Source organism: Gorilla gorilla, chromosome 2 (genome assembly GCF_029281585.2).
Source record: "Gorilla gorilla gorilla isolate KB3781 chromosome 2, NHGRI_mGorGor1-v2.1_pri, whole genome shotgun sequence".
NCBI lineage: Eukaryota > Metazoa > Chordata > Mammalia > Primates > Hominidae > Gorilla > Gorilla gorilla.
Window position 1 is genome coordinate 39,721,966 of NC_086017.1, and position 25,221 is coordinate 39,747,186.

General features: G+C 36.1%; 1 protein-coding gene across 8 annotated transcripts in view; it reads left to right on the top strand.

Moving 5' to 3' along the window:
- Positions 1-25,221, top strand: part of RBMS3 (RNA binding motif single stranded interacting protein 3) — a 754,317-nt gene that overhangs the window by 602,782 nt on the left and 126,314 nt on the right. For all 8 annotated transcript variants that reach the window (XM_004033784.5, XM_031009629.3, XM_055383255.2 and 5 more), the window contains exon 8: positions 12,971-13,017. In XM_004033784.5, coding sequence (XP_004033832.1) covers positions 12,971-13,017 — 47 coding nt within the window. The remainder of the gene's footprint in view (positions 1-12,970; positions 13,018-25,221) is intronic.

A 25,221-nucleotide genomic window follows, 5' to 3' on the forward strand; every position in this document is an offset into this window, starting at 1 on the left:
TGGCTTGGATAAAAGGATGAAAGAAGAAGAAAAAAGAAAAATAAAACAAAAACATGAATTATTGCTAGAAATCAAGAAAGATTGAGCTACATTTGGGAACTGTTAAATGGTCAGTGTTTTCAAAGAGAAAGAAATGAATCATTAACTTACTTATTCTGGCAAATAATGACAATAAATTTTGGATACCAGAGGTGCTTATGCAACTTGGTGGCTATGAGAAGGATTCCTCATGTTCAAGTACTTTCCACTGTGGTTCATGGCAATTACCTTTGACAGAAGAAGCATTCTAATGCACAGCTAGTGGTTTATCAAATTTACTGTCTCCATAGTGCTGAATGTACATGACCTTATTGAGACATGAAGGATGATATTACTAAATTCTGCTGTGTAATTTTTAGAGTTTTGAATTTTTAGTGTCCTTACAAATAATGTTATTAATGCCATTTATAAAAGATTATTTTGTTTGCTCCTGTCACAGGGGTTTGTTGTACAGATCATTTCACTACTCAGGTGTTAAGCCTAGTACCCAATAGTAATTTTTTCTGCTCCTCTCTCTCCTCCCAGCCCCCACCCTCAAGTAGAACCCAGTGTCTGTTGTTCTTTTCTTTGTGTTCGTGAATTCTCATCATTTAGCTTCCACTTATAAGTAAGACCATCTGGTATTAGGTTTTCTGTTCCAGCATAAGTTTGCTAAGGACAATGGCCTCCATCTCTATCCATGTTCCCGCAAAAGACATGATCTCATTCTCCTTTTGAACTGCATAGTATTCCATAGTGTATATGTATCACATTTTCTTTATCGAGTTTGTCATTGATGGGCATTTTGGTAGATTCCATGTCTTTGCTATTGTGAATAGTGCTAAAATGAACATTTGCATACATGTGTCTTTGTGGTAGAATCATTTATATTCCTCTGGGTATATACCCAGTAATGGGATTGTTGGGTCAAATGGTAGTCCTATTTTAGCTCTTTGAGGAATCACCGTACTACTTTCCACAATGGTTGAACCAACTTACACTCCCACCAACAGTTTATAAGTGTTCCCTTTTCTCTGCAACCTCACCAGCATCCGCTATATTTTGACTTTTTAGTAATAGCCATTCTGACTGGTGTTAGATGATATCTCATTGTGGTTTTGATTTGCATTTCTTTAATGATCAGTGATGGTGAGCTTTTCTTCATATGCTTATTGGCCACATGTATGTCTTCTTTTGAAAATTGTCTGCTCATGTCTTTTGCTCACTTGTTAATGGGGTCGTTTCTTTTATTCTTGTAAATTTGTTTAAGTTCTTTATAGATGCTCAATATTAGACCTTTGTCAGATGCATAGTTTGCAAATATTTTCTCCCATTCTGTAGGTTGTCTGTTTGCTCTGTTGATCTTTTTTTTTCTGTGCAGAAGCTCTTAACTTTAGTTGGATCCCATTTGTCAATTTTTGCTTTTGTTGTAATTGCTTTTGACATCTTTGTCATGAAATTTTTGCCCATTCCTATGTCCATGATAGTATTGCCTGGGATATTTTTCAGGGTTTTTATATTTTTTTGGTTTTACAGTCAAGTCTTTAATTCATCTTGAGTTTATTTTTATACATGATGTAAAGGAGGGGTCCAGCTTCAATTTTCTGCATATGGTGAGCCAGTTATCCCAACACCATTTATTGAACAGGGGGTCTTTTCCCCATTGCTTTTGTCAGTTTTGTTGAAGATCAAATAGTCATAGGTATGCGACCTTGTTTCTGGGCTCTCTGTTCTGTTCCATTGGTCTATGTGCCTGTTTTTGTAGCAGCACCATGCTCTTTTGGTTACTATAGCCCCGTGGTATAGTTTGAAGTCAGGTAACATGATGCCTCCAACTTTGTTCTTTCTGCTTAGGATTGCCTTGGCTAGTCAGGCTCTTTTTTTGTTCCATATGAATTTTAAAATAGTTTTTTTCTAGTTCTGTGAATAATGTCATTAGTAGTTTGATAGGAATAGCATTGAAATTGCTTTGGGCAGTATGACCATTTTAATGATATTGAGTCTTCCTATCCATGAATATGGGATATTTTTCTATCTGTGTCTTCTGTGATTTCTTTGCATAGTGTTTTGTAATTCTCATCATAGAGACCTTTCACCTCCCTAGTTAGCTGTATTTCTAGGTATTTTATTCTTTTTGTGGCAATCGTGAATGGGATTGCCTTCCTGATTTGGCTCTCGACTTGGCTGCAATTGGTCTATAGGAATGCTAGTGATTTTTGTACGTTGATTTTGTATTCTGAAACTCTGCTGAAGTTGTTTATCAGCTGAAGGAGCTTTTGGGCTGAAACTATGGGATTTTTTTAGATGTAGAATCATGTTGTCTGCAAACAGGGATAGTTTGACTTATCTTCCTATTTGGATGCCCTTTATTTCTTTCTCTTGCCTGATTGCTCTGGCTAGGACTTCCAATACTGTGTTGAATAGAAGTGTTGAGAGAGGGCATCCTTGTCTGGTACTGGTTTTTAAGAGGAATGCTTCTGGCTTTTGCCCATAGTATGATGTTGACTATGGGTTTTTCATAAATGGCCCTTATTATTTTGAGCTATGTTCCTTCAAAACCTTGTTTATTGAGAGTTTTTAAGATGAAGCGATGTTGAGATTTATTGAAATTCTTTTCTGTATCATTTGAGATAATCAAGTGTTTTTTGTCTTTAGTTCTGTTTATGTGATTAATTGCATTTATTAATTTTCATGTGTTGAACCAACCCTGCATGCCAGTGATGAAGCCTACTTGATCATGGCTTTTTTTTACAGCATTTGGCTGTCACTAGCTATTACTAATGCTAATGTAAAGTATGTGCTTTGGGGCATTCTTAGAAGTGAGGGACAGAAGACACACTCAGTAAAATAGCCCCCTTGTCTTTAGTTGAATCTGCTCATAATGGTGCATCCAGCTCATTAAATATTTGACCAGTCACCAGTCAGCATTCTTATAAATATGAAAACTTGATAATGCAGTCTGGGAACACAACATTTCTGTTAGCTTTGAAGGCATATGGGGTGCAATTGAATTTTATAATACTGAACAGTGGAAACTTGATATTTCAGAGACGTAGAATTAAGCCACTGGAGATAAAAATAAGCAGAAACTGAAGCACAATTCCTAGAAAATAGTATATCTAAAGAATTATTTGGAAAACCTGGTAATACTAGGCTCAGAATATCTTAGACCATTTTCCAAGGTAAGGGCATCATCTACATAGTTTATCACTATTTTCTTTGTTTATACCACAGTGCTTGGCAATTCGTTGTCCAAATTTTTATGTTTAAGATGACCTTGAAAAAAATTAAGGTATGTCTACCAACACTGCCAGGTTCTGCAAATAGTCTTTTTAACCTTAAACTGAAGGAGATTCTTTACATATGTGATCTCGAAAGAGTTTTTGGCCATTATGATGCATGTTAGCACTTGCAAGTTGGTTTTCGTACTTAGCACACCAGATATGGTTGTATTTATTTTATATGCTTTATCTGCAATTTAGAGAGCAAACTCAAGGTTAATGGAACTTCTAGTCTTAAAATAAACCTTTTTTTGGCACAAGAATTTGAATTCTCAGTAATTCAGCATGAAAACTTTCTTATTTAGTTAAGTGTTCTATTTTAAAGGTACTAGGCCCAATATTTACTAACCTATGATCACTAAGGATAAAAAGTAAGTCATGTAAATCCCTGTAATAGTGTAAGTTTGGATTAATGTAATTGGTGATGAGCTTCAGTCCTCTGCCTAGCCTATGTTCTCGAGGAATAGGGCAGTATAACATACTTAGGTTCTTAGGGCGGGGTTGGCAGTGGGAAATTTAGGAAGGGCTTAAGGCTGGGAAGATTACAGCAAGTAATTACAAGTGGAAAAGTTGGCGGGAAATATCCATGTACCATGATTGGGTCTCCTGACCCATTCTCCATGGATCAAGACAACTATATGTGGCACCTACCAACTGGGAGATTTCTGGAGTTGTTGGTAGTGTCCTGGCCATCCCAGCCTGCCACAAGATTCAGAATTACCACCACTAATGTTTAAGCAACAGTTTACAACCTCCAGGTAACATCAAACTATAACTGGAACCTGAAAGAATATGGGTCAATTAGCCAAATTCCTGGAACTCTCCTCTATCTAGCTGCACAGGCTCATCTTAGTAGCAATCTCAAAGTTGTATATTTTTCATCCTACTTAACCATGTTATGGTGGGATTCAACAGTATAGGTACTACATCATTGACTATAAGACACCATTGATTAAAGATGACATATTACTTTAAATACCACTAATAAAAGAAAAGGAACTTGACATACTATAAAATGCTATCAATTATCATTTAAATCCCAATTTCACAGATATTAAAATGGGAAAAAAAAACCCTGCATCTTGGAATCTATGAAATTCAGCCATTTAAATTGAGATAAAAACAGATGAACCTACATAAAATATGGTAACACTGTTTTGTCTTTTTTATGGTATCAATTAAGGATTAATTTAACTTTGTTTTTAATGACAAACTCAGATTAAAACTTTTTTTTCCAAGATTTTGAGATCTTTGGATAGCTATATTACATTATACTTTTCTTCTGCTTCTCTTTTAGCCTAGCATTTTCTGTGCCATAGACTTTCTCAGGCTTCCAGTCTTAGTTCTGATGGCATCTTTCTATCTTGTCCTTCTTTATTGCCATATAGGGAAAAATTCTGCCTGATAGCACTATGTTAGCAAAAGCCAAAAAGAAGAAAGATTGTGACGATATAGTGCATGTAAATAACAATATTAAGACTCCCTTTGATGTTCTTTTCTCAAACATAAAGAAGTTAATTTTCTCTGTTCTCTGACCATTTAGCTACATTTAAAGGATAAATCCCCTGCATGTTATTTGCTTGATTTTTGAAAAACTTCTTGAAGCTGTCAAAAGGACTTTTAATAGTTTTTCTCTTATCCTGATTCTAGGCCAGTAATTTCATGAAGAAGGGCCTCCAGGTTTTCAGCTTATTCTAATTCCTCCTAGGTTCCTGCCTGTAATTTCGTTTGAGCCCACATCATCAGGAAGGTCTCTTAGCAATCTCAGTAATAAGCTTGCTTCCCCCTATCTCTTTGACCAATCAAAAGCTAAAAAAAAATTATCTTTAGAAGTTCAGCTAAGTCAAGCTGCAGCTTTTCCAAAGTAAATTTTACTAACAAAATGGGAAAAAAAAAAGCTTAAAAATATTTTCAAATAAAAATTAAAAGTTCAAATTCAAACATTTCTTTAGGTGAATTATTCATGTGTTAATTCATTTAACTAACATTTATAGAGCCTCTGCAATGTCCCAAACACTGGGCTAGAAAGAGGCGATATCAAGATGAGCATGACTAGCTGGGAGACACACATGGCAAAGCATGGTCATATTAGCTTCCACCGTGGGTCATGGGAGGAGGACAAAGGCAATAGTTAACGCCTTCAATGCCACCTGGAGAAAGAGCTGGCTTTAAGAGGCTATGACATCTTATCTGAGGCTGAAAGAATAGAATAGAAATATTCCCACAGAAAGTAATGGAGAATTTCCAGCCAAAAACCACCCTTGCGAAGGCCCAGGGGTAATGCTCCAGGGCAAGGTGAGTGTATGTCTGAGTATGGTAAAGGGTGAAGTCTAGAGGTGAAAAAAAAAAGATGTGGAGACCAACAGGTACAAAGGCACTTGATCATGAGATTTCTGTGGGCCAGATTTTATCTTAAGGTAACAGGATGCTGCTGAAAGGAGGACCATAATGTGGTCAGATTTGCCTCTCGCAAGAGCAATCCTCATAACACAATGGTGTGACTGATGGATTGGAAAGAGGTTTTGAGCAAATATAGGAGAAGATATTATACCAACATATACTCATAAACACCCAAACAAGAGATGATAACTTGTAAGAAGGCAGTAATCATGCATTGAACTTACTAGTTAAAATTGATGATATGTGTCTGGAATTCAGGATAGAAACTTGACTTTGAGACAAACATCTGGGAATCACCAGGAAATAAATAATAGTTGGGATAAGAAAGTGAATGTCACCACTGTATTGCAGTAAAGGAGAGAGATAAAACCCTGGCCCCCTGAGCACTCTGGCATCTCATAGGCAGTTGGGTCAAGTAACACTAAAGAAGAAATTGCTTTCTGAGAGGTCAGAACAAAAATAAGGGGAGAGGATCACAGAAACCAAGGAAGAAAAATACACTGGTCAAATGATGCAAATGAATGTAATTATTATTTGGAATCAAAGTATTCCTTGGATTCAGAAATTATGAAAATTAAAGAGTATAGTGTGGACCATTTCACAGGTTGGTTGGAACCTTTTATAGAACCATTAGCCCAGATTTTACTGTCTTATCTCAGACTGCATAGACCTTGGGAATTTCCCTATTTATGATCTTATTTGTAGTTCATCTTCTCTTCAAGAGAGCAAATAACTGCACAGTAGCCTAAGGAGCATCCCTTTAGCAGGTGAGAGCACATAACTACTGTACAGGGTTGACTGCCTCTCCTGGTAGAAACAAACCATTCAGTAGTCTCCTGACTGTGCCGGAGTTGTTCCCCGGTAAAATTCTACCACTTGACTCTTATGAAGGTCAGAAGGTGATCTGCTCATATCCCCTTTCAGCAAGTGAACTAATAAATTGCTCTCAGTTTTGCTCTAGGCATATTTTTTCCGAGATTAGTTTCTCCCTTAACAGGAAGAAGGTTAAAAACTCTTTCTCCGGCCAAAATACTGGCTTAATGTTGGCCATCTAGTACCGTGGTCCTCATCATTTTTGGCATTAGGAACTGGTTTTGTAGAAGATAAGTTTTCCGTTGACAGGGGTGTTGGGGAGGGGGTTGGTTTCAGGATGAACCTCTTCCACCTCAGATCGTCAGGCATTAGTTAGATTCTCAAAAGGAGTGTGCAACCTAGATCCCTGTAATGTGCAGTTCACAATAGGGTTCCCAATCCAATAAGAATCGAATGCCCCTCTGAAATGACAGGAAGTGGATTTCAGGCGGTAGTGCTCGCTTGCCTGCTGCTCACCTCCTGCTGTGCAGCCCGGTTCCTAACAGGACATGGATGGCTACTGGTTTGCGGCCCCAGGGTTGGAGACCCCTGATCTAGTAGGTTTCTGATCATTGATGATTTTTATTGGTTTCTCTGAATATCTTAGTTATATACACTTTTAGTATCACATATGAGACCCTCAATTTCTCAGCCAGGGTGTAGCCATTTGAATTTCTGAATTCTTACTGGTTTCCACTACTAGAAACACTATATCATTTCCCCTGAATTTTCGTTCTTTATTAGTGACCTCCTGCCCATTCTCACCTTGACCCTTCTGGTTGTAGCAATCCCATTCTGTCCTACTTTTGTATTCTACTGACCCAGCAAAGCTAAATGCACCCTGACATTTTCAAGCTTACTTCTGCATCAGGCCTCTGACGTACGTTACTTTCATAAATGATATGCCCTTTTTTCCCTCTTAAAAATTTTAAGACAAGTCATAGAAGACATAATATGCTTTATAAATTAAAGGATTCCCTCACCCCACATTATGGAAATAGTATTACATACAACTTTTAAAACTCAAAAGTCATGCCTGTAATTCCAGTGCTTTGGGAGGCAAAAGCAGGAGGATCACTTGAGGCCAGGAGTTTGAAAACAACTTGGGTAACACAGTGAGACCCCATCTCTACAAAAAAAAAATTTAAATAAAATTAGCTGGGCTTAATGGTGCACACCAGTAGTCCCAGCTACTGAGGAGGCTGAGGCGGGAGGATTGCTAGAGCCCAGGAGTTTGAAGTTACAGTGAGCTATACTGTACTCCAACCTGGGCAACAGAGTGAGACCCTGTGTCTAAAATATTTAAGGTAAAAATAAAAATAAGTCAAAACAATGCATGAAAGGCAAAAAAAAAAAAAGTTGTTATACTACTCCAGTATTTTAACATTTTGTTGAAATTCATTTTAGTTTTATTTCTAGTCAGAGATATTTAAAATATTTGCTTTCAACACATATTGTACACATAATTTTGTATCATGACTTGTTCACTAAAGGTTTCTAAGTAGAAATAGCAGCAAATAAATATGAGCAAAGTTAAGTGAAATTTTACTTCAGTAGCAGTACCTAGATGTTTATGTCATCATAATTTTAAGCCCCTTTTTATACATAATTTTTAATCAACTTATTTTTTATTGAATTTTTAATCATAACGAGTGAACAGTTGTAAATATTGTTAAAATTGGCTGCAAGAAATAAACACTTTAAATATAACATCCAGAAAACAATATTATATTTGTCTTTATTAGCTTCTTGGACTCAACTTGTGCTAATTCAGTATACAATATTTAATAAAATATTCAACATATTCTATACATTTATTAAAGTGTTGTTTTAATTCTGATTATAGAAGACTATAAATCTTTATAATTATTTGTTTGTAATTTACCCAATTATGTATCAGGCCAGACCTTAAGAAAAGGAGAAATATTAGGCTAAAATATCAATGTTTTATTTGTCCAGGAACTTCAGTCTGTATCAGTTTGTATAAATTTTGCTGCCCCCAATTTTTTGATCCCCATTTGTCTTGCAGTCTAAAAATACTTTCAACAATGGTAAAAAAAAATAATAATAATTCAGGCCATCATCATATTGGCTTTGTTACAGTCAATGATTCTCTGCTCCTCAACTAAGACCAAGCATTGCAGTCTAGGGAATCTTTCTGAAGTAGCAATGCCTGGTTCCTAATGTGTACTCTTTAAGCAGTATTTCCACAATTATTACCTCTTGATATAATGTAATCATTTACAGTTAAGAATATCAAATAACTATCTCCTAAGTCAACTGATTTGTCTCAATGAATTTATTAAAAATAAAGATGCATTTGTTAATAATAAAAATCCCCTAATTATTCCAATGTACCATTGAAAATCTTTTCTTCTAAAATATTTAGCTCCTATAGTAAAAATCCTGTCTGGAAGATCTAAAGTGTCCTATTATGGCTGAAATACTAAATTAAAACTTAACTGTTGCTGAAAAATGACAAAAATGCCCCATTTTATTTTAAATAAACTATGAATGTCTCTATTACACAAACAATGGAAACCTGAAAAATGGAAAATATTTCTGAATCTAATAACTCCTTTTTGAAAATAAGTGACGATTAAACATCACTTTTCTACATACGTGGTGTGACATTTTCATTTTGTTCCAAGGTATTTTACTTTTTGTGTGATTCTTGAGTTTGTAAACATGCCATAATATTTAGTGATTGCATAATGATGATTTCATGCTCCTAGCTTAGTATAAAGGTAGCTCGACAGAGCAGCAAAATCGATTTCCCTTTTTCCTTTGTGGAAAGAGACAAAAGGAAATTGAATGCAAAGTTTGCATTAAGACCATATTAGAATTATGACTCAACAATCTGTTACACATGAAGTGGAAACCAGGTGTATCCAAGTGTTAGTTATTGTGCTATTATATTCAGCCAATGGGTTAAGTTCAAACAGCCCTTTGCTTAACCCATGCCATGTTGTTACCCACAATGTTCCAAATGCATATGACCTGACACTATCTCTTGTTGTCTCCTCTTGCCAAAGGTACTCAGAGGCAGGACTGTCCCTAGGCAAAATCGTGAAGTAGGTGAATCTTGCATTCATTCCCGACCCTTTTGCAATGAAAATCTCACCTTAGATTCTCTCCACCTCCCTCTCCCAAGGTACCTACTCTAGTTACTCATTCCTCTGGATTTACCCTCTGTTTTCCAGGGAGCTCATGCTAACTCCTGTTCCCCAATCACTCTTTGAGTATATAATGTCCCCGCTCTGAAATACTCAGTAGCTCCCCAAGAGGAGCTGGGCAATCAAGATCCTCCATCTTTACCTTTTGAGTCTTATTTCCCACTCTACCCTCTACATGTTCTACTGAAAATAGCTCACTCACCTTTCCATTTTTAGTTACACACCTTTTTCCATAGTACTCCTTTTTGCCTGAGCTGGCCTTGACCTCTCATCTCCATCTGTGGAAATTCTCCTCATCTTTCAGGGCTCTGCTCATCTGTACTTCCCTACATGCCTTATCTGATCACCCCCAGCCTCTCTCATCTGCACCCCATCCATACCACTCATATGGCGCTTAACACATATTGTTTTGTATTATAATATTTATGTATGTGTCTTGTCTCCAGGCACTGTGCTGGGCGCTTTACAAATGTAATCTCTTTTAAATTTCACAACAATCTGATGAGGTAGGTATTATTAAACCATTTAAAAATTGAGGAAACTGAGGCTCAAATAGGTTAAGTAATTTGCCCAAAGTCACACTGCTACAAAGTAACAGAGCTAGAACTTGAACTCAGGTCTGTCTTATTTCAAAACATGATTTCCACTGTACCCTACTGACGTCAATTCCTTTCCATCTTCTGAAAGATAGGATGGGGGTTTGAGATGAAGAAGGAGGTCAACATAGATTTTTTCCTTAACAAATGTGTGTTGAAGAAAGAGAGTTTATTGATAATTACTGTATTCCTAGCTAGAATTGATTGGTTAGCTAGAATCTATGAGGAATTCAAGTAAAATGCAAGAAAAAATTCTTATCTTAAGTGGCCGGAACAAACAAGCATGGCATAAAAAGAATGTTCAAGACAGTTTGTAATTCAGGAGGGGCTAGATAGCATTGGTCTCTTTGAGCACCGTAGGAAAATAAGTACAAGGAAAAAGAAATAAATGTGCAGTTGACTAGGGAAGGCTTCCTATAAGTCCCCAGGACTTAAACAATGTGAGATAATTAGTAGACTGAAGATATGACTATCATCCTAAATCTCTCATGCACTAATAATATCTCGATTGAATGTAAAGCCCACCTGTTTTATTCTGCCTGCAGTGCCGCATCTTGGATAAATTAGGGGAGAGAAGCTTAGTGTTCCTAAGAGGGAAATCTAATTCCAAATGGACAGCTTTTACGACTGCCCTTTCCGGTGCCTGAGACCAGAGAGTTTCAGCTAAGTCCTAGACAGCTCCATTCGGTGTTCAGCCTAAGGCCAACCTCCAGCCAGTCATGTGGCAGAGCCTTCATCCTGGGAAGAATTTAAACTTAGAATCTTTGTTCATCTTGACACCACTATCTTCTTGCCTCTCCCATGGCAAAAAAAACAAGAACCTTTTTTCTTTTCTGCTGTCGTATTCTATTCTCATTTCTCAGTCCCCCAGCTTGTCATATTATCAGTTGCATATTTCTTTAACATGAATGAGATTCATAAATTTAAAGAGGTCATGCGGTTATCATTAAACATGTGTTCTCAGTGCACCTCTGTTAACTTCTGACAGTCATTTCAATTCTGTTTGCAAACTCCGTTTCAATTTATGTATGCTCCCTTTATACCAATTGCATTCACATGTGACTCTACACTTTTGTTCCTCATACCAATCTTCATAATAATTTAAAATTTATTATTTATGGAAATACTGCATGCAATCTAAGCTTGAAAGCAGCAGGCTATACTGTACATCAGGCCCTCTGTTAGAAGATTGAGAATTTTTATGTCAATTATAAGCTAAATTTGAGGAATTCAATGAGCCCAACAAGAAAACCATCCTCAACCACAACGGAAAAATAAAAAAACTCAAACAGGCAAGGTATTTTGTTTTCTTTAAAATGTCTATGGTTTCTTATCCTTTACAAAACTCTTCATAGCTCATCCACTTTCTTTCAAACTTTTTATTTTGAAGAATTTATAGACTCACAGGAAGTTACAAAATAAATGTACAGTGATGTCCTGTTTACCTTTTACTAAGTTTCTCCCAATTGTTATATTTTAAGTAACTATAGTACACTATCAAAGCCAGGACATTGATGTTGATCTAATTCAGTTTTAAATTCGAAAAAAGAAAAAAAAATCCACCCTAAAGATAACTTACTTGGACAGTTTTAAATTCCATTCAACATTGTAAGCATTGTAAGTATTACCCATGCTGACAGTCCTGGTAAACAAAGGATGGTATGCCCATATGGCCACAGAGAAACTTTCCCCATATTGTTGGATATTGATACTCAGGTCTAATTTAATTCTTGGGCCAATGTCATAGCTGAGGAATGGAAAGGAGCCCATATCAGAAGACTTGGGTTGAAATCTGGTTCTGCCTCCAAATGTGTGACCTTGAGCAAGTCACTTGACCTTTCCAAGCTTCAGTGTCTTCATCTATAAAATGGAGAAAATACTCCTCCTGCCTACTTCATAGGATTGTTGTGAGGATCAAATGTGATGATGTACATGAAGGAACAAGGTAGACTGTGAATCAGCACTCATGAAGTTTATATTCTTTTCAGAAACTATATCCAGTTATAGAGAAGTGTACTTTTTCAGAGGTGGTCTTATTCCTAAAAACAAAACATAACTACCTCCTTATTAGCCATGTGTTCTAGAATTTTCTTCATATGTAAATGACCTCCCCTTTCTATCACTCTTGTTAAGATAAGAAATAGCAATATATCAAACAAGCACTCTGGACTCATTACCTACACACCCCTTAGGCGTATTGTCTATTTTTAAATAAATACTTTTTAAACATTTTCTTCTTTAAGATTGAATGCATTTTAAATAGCTTTTATTTTTATCCTAACTGCAGGATTCGTTCTTACTTTTTTATCATGCCATGAGATGTACAATAGGTGTTCTTGACAATAGTGTGAAATTATAAGAATGTGAGGTTAGATAGTGGATGTTTTAAGAAGTAAGAATGGAAATCATCCAAGCTGCATTGTTTCTTGGTATGTCTGAATATATAATATAAACTCCCAACTCACAGGTATGTTCTGGTTTGTGGATAGTAAAAATGCTAGTCTTGGCAGTAAGGGTAGAGATATACATAGGAGAAAATAAACTTAAATCATGGAAAGTAATGATAAGAGTCTTTGTGTACTAAATGTTTTGGGCACCAAATAAAAACGTTAAGATTTGTTTTCTTCCCTCTTCATCCTATATACAGGCTGGCATGGCTTTGACTTATGACCCCACAGCTGCCATACAGAATGGGTAAGTAGATCCCATTTTCTCTATTTTAATTGTGAATAGATCTTTGAGCTCTGAATCAACACCAAAGAAAAATGTTAAAATTTGTTTTGCTTTTGTTTTACATCCTTAAACACAAAGTTTAAACCAAGCATTTTTCGTCATTATAATTTTTTCATCCTATAAGTTATTCTGACCTCCCATTCTCACAATGCCTTTGCCCACATTAAACCCTGTTCTCTCTCTCTCTCCCCCCCCCCCCCACCTCTTTCTCTGTCTTTGGAGAACAGGTAAAGCTAGGCTGAGAGAATAATAACTCTAGAGTTAGCTTTCAAACACTTTTTGGTGTGTGCCCAAGTCAATTTATTCTTTCTTTCTGGTGATCAGGGGAATGGTAATGGAGGAAAGTCAAGTTGGTAACTCAGGTGATTGCATCTTCATTTTCATAAGCATCTGGAAATTTGTATCCACCTACTTAGAACAAGTCATATAGCTTAAACTTCCTCCTCTGAAAAACAAGTGTGAAACTACACAATGTGGCAACTCTAAAATTCTGTGACTTCTAGATATCTTTCATTGAAACTTTCTTCTTACTTCCTAATGTCTTTGCTTAGGCTGTCTTGTAATTGACGATAATTATTCTTTGGTTGGTTGCTTATTTCTTTTCACTGTCTTTTATTTTGGAATTCTCTATGGCTTTCAGTTGTCTGTCTTTCAGTCTCATTATAAAGGCCTCATTGAAGATCAGCATAGAGGGTAGAATGAATTAAACTTCATTTTCTATTTTGTCAGTTGCCTCTAAAGAAAATCTGTGGGATATTGAAAGTATTTAAATAATTACCTCTTATTCTTATATTATTCATTCAGGCAGTCATATAGTCAGTCATTCAACAAACATCCAGTAAGTATCCCAGGCACAATGCTATGTTCTATAGATTTAAAAAAAAAACAATGTATGATATGAGACCCTTTCCTTCAAGAGGCTCACAATCTACTCGTCCATGAAAAAGTAAACATTAATGGTAGACTAGGGTAGGAGTATAGTCCTTTGTCCTTGGGTTGATTAAAATTTCCCTCTAGAAGTGAAAATTAAGGATATCTTTTCATATATCCAATAGGCATTTACTTATTTCCACCAAAATTCTATAAACTTGGTGTGTAGAAAGAAGTAAAGATATGGAGAAGAAAGTCCTCTAGAATTATATTATGTAGTTGGAGATAAATAATTAACTCAAAAAGGAAAAAATAAGGCATTATATATTAAGTGATAGTGACCGAAAATAGATGTTATAATGGAAAGGAATGACATTTATTGAACACATATTTTGTGCAAAGTACTTTGTAATTTAGTGGCACATGGTTTCAAATGAATACATGTGATTACAATTATAAATTTATATTGGAAATTTATACAAAGGAAAATAGAAACAATAGTTCAAAAAATACCTGTATGTCCAGTAATTGGATTCAATAAATATTCATATTTTATAATATGTTACATGCATGCATATGTATGCACATGTGTGTTATATATACATATGTATCTACCTATCTAGAGTATGTATTATGTATGTATATACATATCTACCTGTCTATAGTATTTATCTATGTATCTACTTGTGAAAAGTACCTTGTTGCCCAAGGCTTTATGCCAAGGATTGGGGATGCAGCAGTGACCCAGACATAACTTGTTTTTGCATTTATGAAACTTAGATTGTTAAGGATAGAAATAAAATAACAATTAACTTTTATATATAATTATGTAGTCAGTTATTAAAATTGTGTTTAACATTTTTAATTAAAAAGATAGTTTTTGCTGGACCATATCAAAGTAAAATTTAAACATCATAATATTTCTAACTTCTTACATCTTCAAAAATAAAGACATTAGTCACATGATAAAAATGTCATCACAAAAAATAAAATCAGTAGTAATTTCAAAATATCATCTACTATCCAGATTATTTTTCAACTTTGTTCAGTTGCCCCAAAATGTATTTTACAGCTGGATGATTCTGAAGCAAAATCAAAAAGTCACATGAAAATATCTTATTGGATTATTTCATTTATTTATTATATTCTTTTGGGTGAGTGTTAATATCCCATTTACAGATAAGAAAATGAGGCCATGTAGTCCGAGGTAGAGCTGGGAATCGAATGCCAGTCTGTAACACTAAATAGAGCCTGCTGTCTTTGTCCAGCTAGGACAAAGGGAAGGCTATATGGAAGCAATGAGATTTGGCATAGATTATCCAGGATGACTTAGTTTATCAAGGATAGACATAGGGAAAGATGCTTATGGAGAAAGTGGACCGGTATGAATGGAAGGGGAATTTGTAGAGATTAACAAGCCAACAAGTTTTACTGGGGTGAAAGTTTCTTGTGAAGGAATTTTATAAGTTTAAAAAGTTTTTTTGTTGTCACATTTGGAAGTTCAAGTATTTGGTTTTTACTTCATAAGCCTGGGGAGTAATTTTTTTTTTTTTTTTTTAGCAACAGAGTGGTGTAATATAAATAATGAAGACTTTATTGGAGCAGGAAAATCCTCTTAGTAGGAAGCATCATTAAGAGGATATTAAAATAGTACAGTTATAGAAGTGTAAGAGTTTGTTCTGGAGTGGCCAATGTATGAATGGAAGAAAGAAACCAAAAGGAGAGACAACCTGAAGAAACTTTTCAATCATGCATTAAGCAAGTGGCCATCAAACAATCCTACATTCAGGGTTCTCCATCAAGGGCTGGGGACATACTGGTGAATAAGACACACCCAGTCTTTACTCATCTACATTGTAGCAAAGGAAATCAACATTAAAAGTATTTTATTACTTATATACCATAAGCACCCATTGGTGAATTGCAGGGTGTTATGAATTGTCTAGTCTTGCTTGAGTGGTTAAAACTTCTCTAAACAAGCGATTCCTTGAGCTGAGCTCTGACAACATGTAATGACCAACCGAAACTGGATGTTATATTTGATGGCAAAAGAGAGAAACAAAAGTGACCCTGTACCATCAGCAGAAAGACAAGGAAATAAAGTGAAGAAAGATGATGATATGGTTAGGCTTTGTGTCCCCACCCAAATCTCATCTCTAATTGTCATCCTCATAATCCCCATGTGTCAAGAGACAAACCAGCTGGAGGTAATCGAATCATGAGGGTGGTTTCCCCCATGCTATTCTCATGATAGTGAGTTCTCACAAGATCTGATGGTTTTATAAGAGGCTCATCCCCCTTTGCTTGGCACTGATTCCTTCCTGCTGCCTTGTGGAGAAGGTATCTTGCTTCCCCTTCACCTTCTGCCATGACTGTACATTTCCTGAGGCCTCCCCAGCCGTGCTGAACTGTGAGTCAATTAAACCTCTATTCCTTTATAAATTACCCAGTTTCAGGCAGTTCTTTATAGTGGTATGAAAACAGACTAATGTAGATGATATGCTCAATTTCAAACATGCCTGATTAATGTCTCACTAAGACTCACTAAGTCTCACTAAAACAAACTAAGACTCATTAAGACAAAAAAAGATCAAGAGTCAGTGGTAAATGTAGAACTGAAGTTAGGGAATGATAACTTGTTAGGCATGATTTTAATCAGTCATTCTCTAATGCGCAATTTAAAATTCTACAAAGACATAATTTCCCAAATACTCACCCTTAATTGTTACAAATCGACATAGAAAATAAATCGAGGTTTCACCTGCTAACCTGAGAAATCAAAGGTGAACTTTGGGCAGTGCAATTTTCAAGGCAGTGAGGACAGCCTAGAACACAGTGAACATTTCTCTTTTTTTCTCAAAATCTCCACCTCACATTTCAGGTTACAACTCCTGGGCCCTATTGGAGTTGCTGCAGGTACATCTGTCAACCTTAAATCACCTGAAATATGAAATGTCTTTATTTATACCTTATATTAACAATATAACATTGTATCCTTTAAACTATTTGAACAGTTGCAAAAATGGTTCACCCTCTGCCACTACCCGCTTAGATATTTACAACAATGAATATTTTCCTCAAGAAACAAATTTTAGTTAAGATGCTAAAGATATCCAAATCAAGAGATTTTATATACTATTATATTATCTCATATTATCTAATCTCATATCTCTAATATCATGTAATAAATAATTTTAGTCCATTGAAATTGGGCATATTATCTTTCCTCACTTTATTTTCTTGTCTTGCTGCTAATGGTAGCACCAGTCCCTCTCTTCAATACTTCCTGTGCACCAAATAATCCTACCGACTTTTACTAATCTTACTCTGGTCTTTTCTCACTTTCTTTCTTCTCTCTAGTTGCTCTCGTCTACCTCTCTTGCTTTCTGGAAAGTAAGACTCCCAAGTCTATACTTCAAGTGTGTAACTAGTTTCAGAGATCAATGACCTGTGGTTCTAGCTTACTAGGTACTGCTGCTATGTCATTGTCCCAAACTTAGGTCATTATCCTCATCAATATTTTGTAATACAAACTACACAAATTCAAACAAAACGCACATATCAAATTTTGTTTTCCTCTGTTTTAAATTCTCTAAATCCATTTAGGTTATGACCTCCACTCCTCAGGACTCTTTCTTATCCTACATTCTTCACAATAAAACTAGTCATTAAGATGTGCAATCTATATCTGATGTATATCTTCAACCTAGCCCTTTCTCCTTGCCACTGGTTGAATTTATTCAATTACCATTTCCTACCTATACTAAGCTTTTTACTCCCTTTAATATACTTCCCCCCACAAACAATTTTCACATTAATTTTTGAATAATTTTTAAGCAAATGTAACTACAGAAATCACCTACCTACCTGGTTTAAAGTATTACGTGGCCTTTACTAACTACAGAAAAACACTCAAACTTCCCCAGATAGTACGAACAGAACTTCATAATTTGGTTACTGCAACTGAACTGGACCGTCTGTGATTCTTGGAACATCCCATGCTACTTTGTACTTCGTGTCTTGTTGAATGTGGAATTCTGTCTGCCTGAGTTCCCATATGGTAAAACTCACTCCCCATGACCCCACCACCACACACATACACAGGCACACACACCATATAGATATGGGTATCAGTAACTACGTAATAATATACTTTTTAAAAATATTGTTTTCATGTCAAGAACATCATTAAATCATACCAGGCAGAGCTAGTTATGCTATTAGTCATAAGAAAAACAGTTTAAGCAATGGTTAAGAGTGAAAACTTCAGAATCATCCTGCCCAGGGATGCATCCAAACTCTGTCATTTACCAGATGTGCAATTATGGACCCATTGTCCATACTTTAGTTTCTTCCTCTGTGAAATAAAGATAATAATATCAGTACCTTTCATAAGACTTTGTAAAGATTAAAGGAACCTGGTGTGGTACAAGATAATCATCAGTGTAAATGTTGACATTATTGTTGCCCTATATTTGGCCTTTCCATGATAAGTTTGACAATTAGTCTTTTTTATTATGTACTTCTTGATACCCGTATCTATAATAGTTCCCTGCTAGAATATAACTCAGTGAAGATAGGCACCATATCTTATTCATTTTCATAGACTGTTTAACCCAGTATTGTGAATGCTAAATCAGGACTAGGAAATGTGACAGATGACATCTGCTTGGCTCCAGCAAGTTGACATCAGGGAAACCATCCTCCTCCCCAGCCATCAAGTCAGTCTGTCCCCATGTAACATCTTAACCTAATTCTCCTAAAATATTACCTCTAGTTTCACCCAAAGCAGCCAAACTACCCATGAGTTTCTCTGTCCTGAGTGAAAGATGGAATTTTGGAAGGCTTGGACTATCCATTGTGTTGTTGGCAACAAGAAGATAGAAATTTTACATTCAGAAATTAAAGAAATAGGAGGATTACAGCTAATTGATCTTATTTATTTGATACTTCTTTATAGAAATTATTTTTCAACTGTTTTGCTTATCTTTGGTTTCATTACCTTTATATGGTAACATTCCCAGTAGTAGGACACCAGTAGAACAACCATTTCTATGCATGTGAGATGTCACACAAATATATACTGTTTCTTGAGTTAGCATTGGGACATGCCTTTTAGAGGTGTGGAAGCTGATTTAAACAACTTACTCAACATACCAAGGAGCCTAACATAAGTGTCCATAATAAAGTATATTATTCCTCATTCGCATTGCTGTATGCAATTTAGCCATCAAATATAACTCAGAGATAAGTAACCTAACAGACAGATAAATATTACTGTAGAGAAGAGCCTGGTCCCATTTTACATAGAACACAGGGTATCCAAAGATGTAGTTGCAACTTACTCCAATCCAGTTATTATTGTTCAACGTTGCTTAACGCTGATTCACTTGAGGTCAATAAGCTTAACAATTTTTTTCAACTTTCTATCTATAGTACAGTTTAATATTAGAAAAAAGAAAATGCTCACGTCATATTAGGAACAATGGACATATATACAATTCTAATAGGAGATAGAATGCAAAACTATTGTGATTAAACCACAAAGTACTATAAGATATATGTATATATTAACTTTTATATGTATAAAATGTTTCTGAAGGAGTACACAAGAAAGCATGATGGTGATTCTCTGGGAAGGGCCAACACAGTAGTGGGAAATAGGGTGAGAGGGAAACTTATCTTTCACCGTTTACCTTTTTATTTATTTTTTTTCAAAAAGAAAAATAAAGCAAATTATTTCCATAGGACTGTGGAGGAGAGGCAGTTGTGTTCTGATGAGGAATTGGGAAGTCTTCTTGCTAGTGCAGTGACATGAGCGTTTCCTCTTGGAGAGGTGCCACATCCTAGCTAAATGACATATTTTGTGATCCTATGGAATCCTGTAACAGTAAACTAAGCCATAGGGCTTTTTTAGTATCTTAAGCAAGTATGTGTCTGAGTTGTAGCTAGTAGGTTAAATTGTGTAAAGAGTTAAATGGTCTGTATCCCATAACCTTCACGTTAATACAGAAACATGACACTGAAATAAAGGCCCCCGAAGTTAGCTTGATTGTTAGCTAAGGAAGAACAAACAGTTCATAACTACACCATGGTGAATCTGTGCTGTTTGCATTTAGGCAGTAGAAAATGTCAGTTCTGTCATCTGCCTGAATCTATCCAAGTTATAACTTAAAAATTAGATCAATATCACTTTTCTCTAGGACTCTGAAGGGTAGAGTGAAGAAGCATCTGTGTCACAACAGAAAAGTAAAAATCTTAGTACTTTTTACTGTAGGCTAACTTACAAGAATAAAAATGTCCATTCTCTTAGAGCTATCTGGTAAAACTCTAATTTGTTTTTACTATTGCCCTATTGCTCTTTTAGCAATCCAATATGAAATTCCATCCCTTTCAAAGATGAGCAGGGGAGGTGGGAAATATTCCCTCCCATATTCAAAATCTCATCTTTCCTGTGCCCTTTTCATTGGGAGTTGCTGTATAAAAGCCTCTTGGATTGTTTTTATTTGAATAAAATACATTCTTGGGGGAGATGTGAAAAAGAATGTTTTCTATAGCATTGGTTTGCTGGCTGCTTTATGTGGGCATTTGGTATTAAGCAATATGGAAACCATATCTTATTACACTAGGAAAGGAATCTAATGTGAAGGATACGTTGGTATTACAATAAAAATGACCAATAACTTATTAATCTTGTACTATTGTGTTACCCTGAGGATAGTATTTATGGTTCCAGCCCTAACAATATTGCCTGTGGACATGAAACACAAGCCAGTGCTGTTTATTTCAATATGTAAATAGGATTTGTTTTTTGTACAGTAAAAAAAATTATACCCTGGGGTTATTGATATATTAATGTTATTTTTATTGTCAGTGAAATAAGATTTTACCATATTACTACTGACTGCCAAATCCCCTGAAGATGACTTTTCTGCAGGCAAAATAATGTCCTATTAGTGACCTAGATTTGCATTTTCTGGATTTCTGGAGGACGGTTGCCTTTAATGCCAAAGAACCAAGTGATTCTTTGCATTTCTTGAAAATACTAAGTTTTTCAAAGGCTAGCTTAGACTTCCATGGATCATACTTAGTTAATGTCTCTTATCCACTTTGCATTTAATATTTTGTTCATGTGAAAGAAACCCCAAAAGTAACTAGCTCATGTGCTTAAGCAAGGTTTCTCAATCTTCATGCTACTAACATTCAGGACTCGATAATGTTTGTCATAGGAGCTGTTCTATGCGTTGTAGCATGTTTAGCAGCATCCCAGACCTTTATCCACTAGATGCCGGTAGCTCCCCGCTCTCCTCCAGTTGTGATAACAAAAAATGTCTCCAGACATTGCCAAATGTCTGCTGGAGAGCAAAATCACCTGTGGCTTAGAACCACTGGGTTCAGTGTAAAAGAGGCACTTGGTATATACATAATGCTGTGAACCTTGGTGAAGAAGTAAACTTTTACCAGGAAAATAACTTGTTAAGCAACTCATTCCCATTTTCTGTAACAACATTTGCAAGGCATAATGCATAATGCATATAGTACCAAATACAAAAACATAAATTCACATGTTTAGAATTACCTTATTTTGTTATTCTGCCTAGAAAGTTACCCAGTAGCATGACATCTCTGCTTGAAGTATGTATGTATGTATGTATGTATGTATGTATGTATGTATGTATTTATTTTTAATGTGATGTCTGTGTGAAAATGTTTTCAAACCCTGACCATGGCAGGGACTGAAAAAAAGCTAAGAGATTTGGAAACACATTCTGAAGTTCCCTCCTTGGAGTCTGGCCTTGTGTATTTTCTTTAGATAGGTACCTCTAAGCCTCAGATGCAACAGTAGCCTCTCCTGTCATGGTTTAAGCAGGGGTTTCCTGTAAATTCACCTGGTGTATGTTTGGACTTGAGAAGAGCTTATTTCAGAATACCAGAATTAGGAGATCAAGACGGTATGCCGATTCTGTTCTTCCCAGAACATTTTCAGTTCTAAATGACTCTCTGACTTGAGTGGCAGTATTGGAATTTGCTGGGAAGTATGAAATGTAATTCTTGTTTGATGGATAGGATTAGAGCAGATAGGACAAAAATGCATTAAATTTCCCCCCAAGGGTTCCTTTTGCTAGTATCCGTTTACTTGGCTGCTTACTTTATGTTTCTGTTCTCTGTTTTCCCCATAGAATTTCCTGTAAACTTTGCCTGTCAATCCAATCTTTATTGCTTTCATTTTTAATACTCCAATTGGCGCATTTTACAAAGTTGACCAGCCACGCTAAAATGTAATGTGTGGTTTGCTTTGTCTGTATAAGAGGCTGAACCTGGATTTCTACCAGAAGTTAAACCACTGCACGGCGTATGAGGAGGACTGTTTATTGAGTGGCCTTGGGTGCCTCACGTGTCATTATGAGCCCCAAATACTGTTCACTGCTTCACAAATAAGATCTGTCAAAGATAAGACCTAGAAGGAATTTTCAAATGCAAACCTTGATTTTCATATAAAAGGACTGTCTTTTTTCTAGTTTCTAATGCCCCTGCATGCTTAGAAATTTGGTATATTATTTAAGCTTCCACTTAGCATTTAATATGTGATATTGGACCATCTTCTCTGGGATCTCATTCCTCAGCTTCCTACCTCTTTCAGGGACCCTTCTCCTATGGTCCTGCCACCCTGGTATTGATCTTCCTGTGTGGTAATCACTACTGAATTCCATAAGCTGCTCTGCATTTATTCATTCATTCATTCAACATAGAGTTATCAAGTATCTACTATCTCCCAGGCTCTGTTCTACGCAACAATACTGATATACACTCAACCCCCTTGGAGCTGACATTCTAGAATGAGAAATGTCAATAAATACATTGTATTCGTCAGTTCAGGCTGCCATAACAAAGTGGCTTGATTGATTTGGTGGCTTAAACAACAAAAATTTATCGTTCCTCAGTTCTGAATGGTAGAAATTCAAGATCAGTGTAGCCGATTCTGGTAAAGGCTCTCTTCCCCTGATTGTAGATGGCTGCCATCTTTTTCATTTGTTTGTTTGTTTGTTTGTTTGTTTTTTGAGAAAAGGTCTCACTCTTGCCCAGGCTGGAGTGCAGTAGCACATTCATGGCTCACTGTAGCCTCAATCCCCTGGACTTAAATGATCTTCCCACTTCACCTCCCAAGTAGAAGGGAATACAGACATGCACCACCATGCCCAGCTAATTTTTGTATTTTTGTAGAGATGGCGTCTCACCATGTTGTTCAGACTGGTCTCAAACTCCTGGGGCTACCATCTTGTTATGTCCTTACATGGCCTTTCCTCAGTGTGTGCATGTGAGAGAGCCTGAGTGAGCTGTCCGAAGTATCTTCTTAAAAGAACACTAATCCTATTTCATTAAGGCCCCACCCTTATGTCCTCATTTAACCCCAATTACTTCCTTAGACACCCCATCTCCAAAGACAACCACAGTAGGGGTTAGAGCTTCAGCACATAAATTTAGGGGGTCACAAACATTCAGTCCATAACATATAAAAATAATTTTTTAAATTACCACTTCGGATAGTGATAAGAGAACTATACAAATAAATCAAGAGAAAGGGATAGAAAACAATTGGGACAGACATGGCAGTTGCTAATTTAGCTACAATCCTCTCTGAAAAAGGGATAGTTGAGTGAGACCAGAAATGAAGAAGAGACAGCCTTATAAAACTTTGGAGAAGTGAGCATTTTAGGTAGAGAGAATTTCAAGTTCAGTGTAGAAATGAGAGTGAGAATGATGAGATCAGGACAGAAGAAAGTCAGTTTGGTTCAATCCTAGTCAGCTATGGAGAAAGGGTTAAGAAAACAGTATCAGAGAAGTAGGCAATAGCCTGATAGTGCTAGCCAGTGCAAGGAGTGAATATTTGTTCACATTGCAAAGGAAAGCCTATGGAGAGCTTTAGGCTGATTAATACACAAATACAGTACAATTTAAGTGACTAAATAGAGAAACTCATAGGGGTATTTTAGAGTCTTATTCGTCTTTGTTAGACACAGTAAATGTTCAATAACTTTTTTAAAATGGAAAGATGAATGTTTTCTTACATAGTAATTATCTTTTTTAAAAAAATCAGATTTTCCCCTTCCTGTGTCCATGTGATCTCATTGTTCAATTCCCACCTATGAGTGAGAATATGCGGTGTTTGGTTTTTTGTTCTTGAGATAGTTTACTGAGAATGATGGTTTCCAATTTCATCCATGTCCCTACAAAGGACATGAACTCATCATTTTTTATGGCTGCATAGTATTCCATGGTGTATATGTGCCACATTTTCTTAATCCAGTCTATCATTGTTGGATATTTGGGTTGGTTCCAAGTCTTTGCTATTGTGAATAATGCCGCAATAAACATACGTGTGCATGTGTCTTTATAGCAGCATGATTTATAGTCCTTTGGGTATATACCCAGTAATGGGATGGCTGGGTCAAATGGTATTTCTAGTTCTAGATCCCTGAGGAATCGCCACACTGACTTCCACAATGGTTGAACTAGTTTACAGTCCCACCAACAGTGTAAAAGTGTTCCTATTTCTCCACATCCTCTCCAGCACCTGTTGTTTCCTGACTTTTTAATGATTGCCATTCTAACTGGTGTGAGATGATATCTCATAGTGGTTTTGATTTGCATTTCTCTGATGGCCAGTGATGATGAGCATTTTTTCATGTGTTTTTTGGCTGCATAAATGTCTTCTTTTGAGAAGTGTCTGTTCATATCCTTCGCCCACTTGTTGATGGGGTTGTTTGTTTTTTTCTTGTAAATTTGTTTGAGTTCATTGTAGATTCTGGATATTAGCCCTTTGTCATATCACACTCTGGGGACTGTTGTGGGGTGGGGGGAGGGGGGAGGGATAGCATTGGGAGATATACCTAATGCTAGATGACGAGTTAGTGGGTGCAGTGCACCAGTATGGCACGTGTATACATATGTAACTAACCTGCACAATGTGCACATGTACCCTAAAACTTAAAAGTATAATAAAAAAAAATTAAAAAAAATTAAAAAATCAGATTTATTAGATGTAATTTACATACAGTATATTCACTCTCTTTAGTGTACAGTTCTAAGATTCTGACAAACACATACAATCATGTAACCACCACCACAATCAAGATGTAGAACAGGTATCTCCCCTCCTCAAATTCCCTCGTGCTCATTTGGAATCAACCCCTTCCTCCACCCCTCTATAGTTTTGCCTTTTCCCTAGTGTGATATAAATGAAATTATATAGTACATACTCTTTTGAGTCTGACGTTTTCCATTTAGCAAAATTTA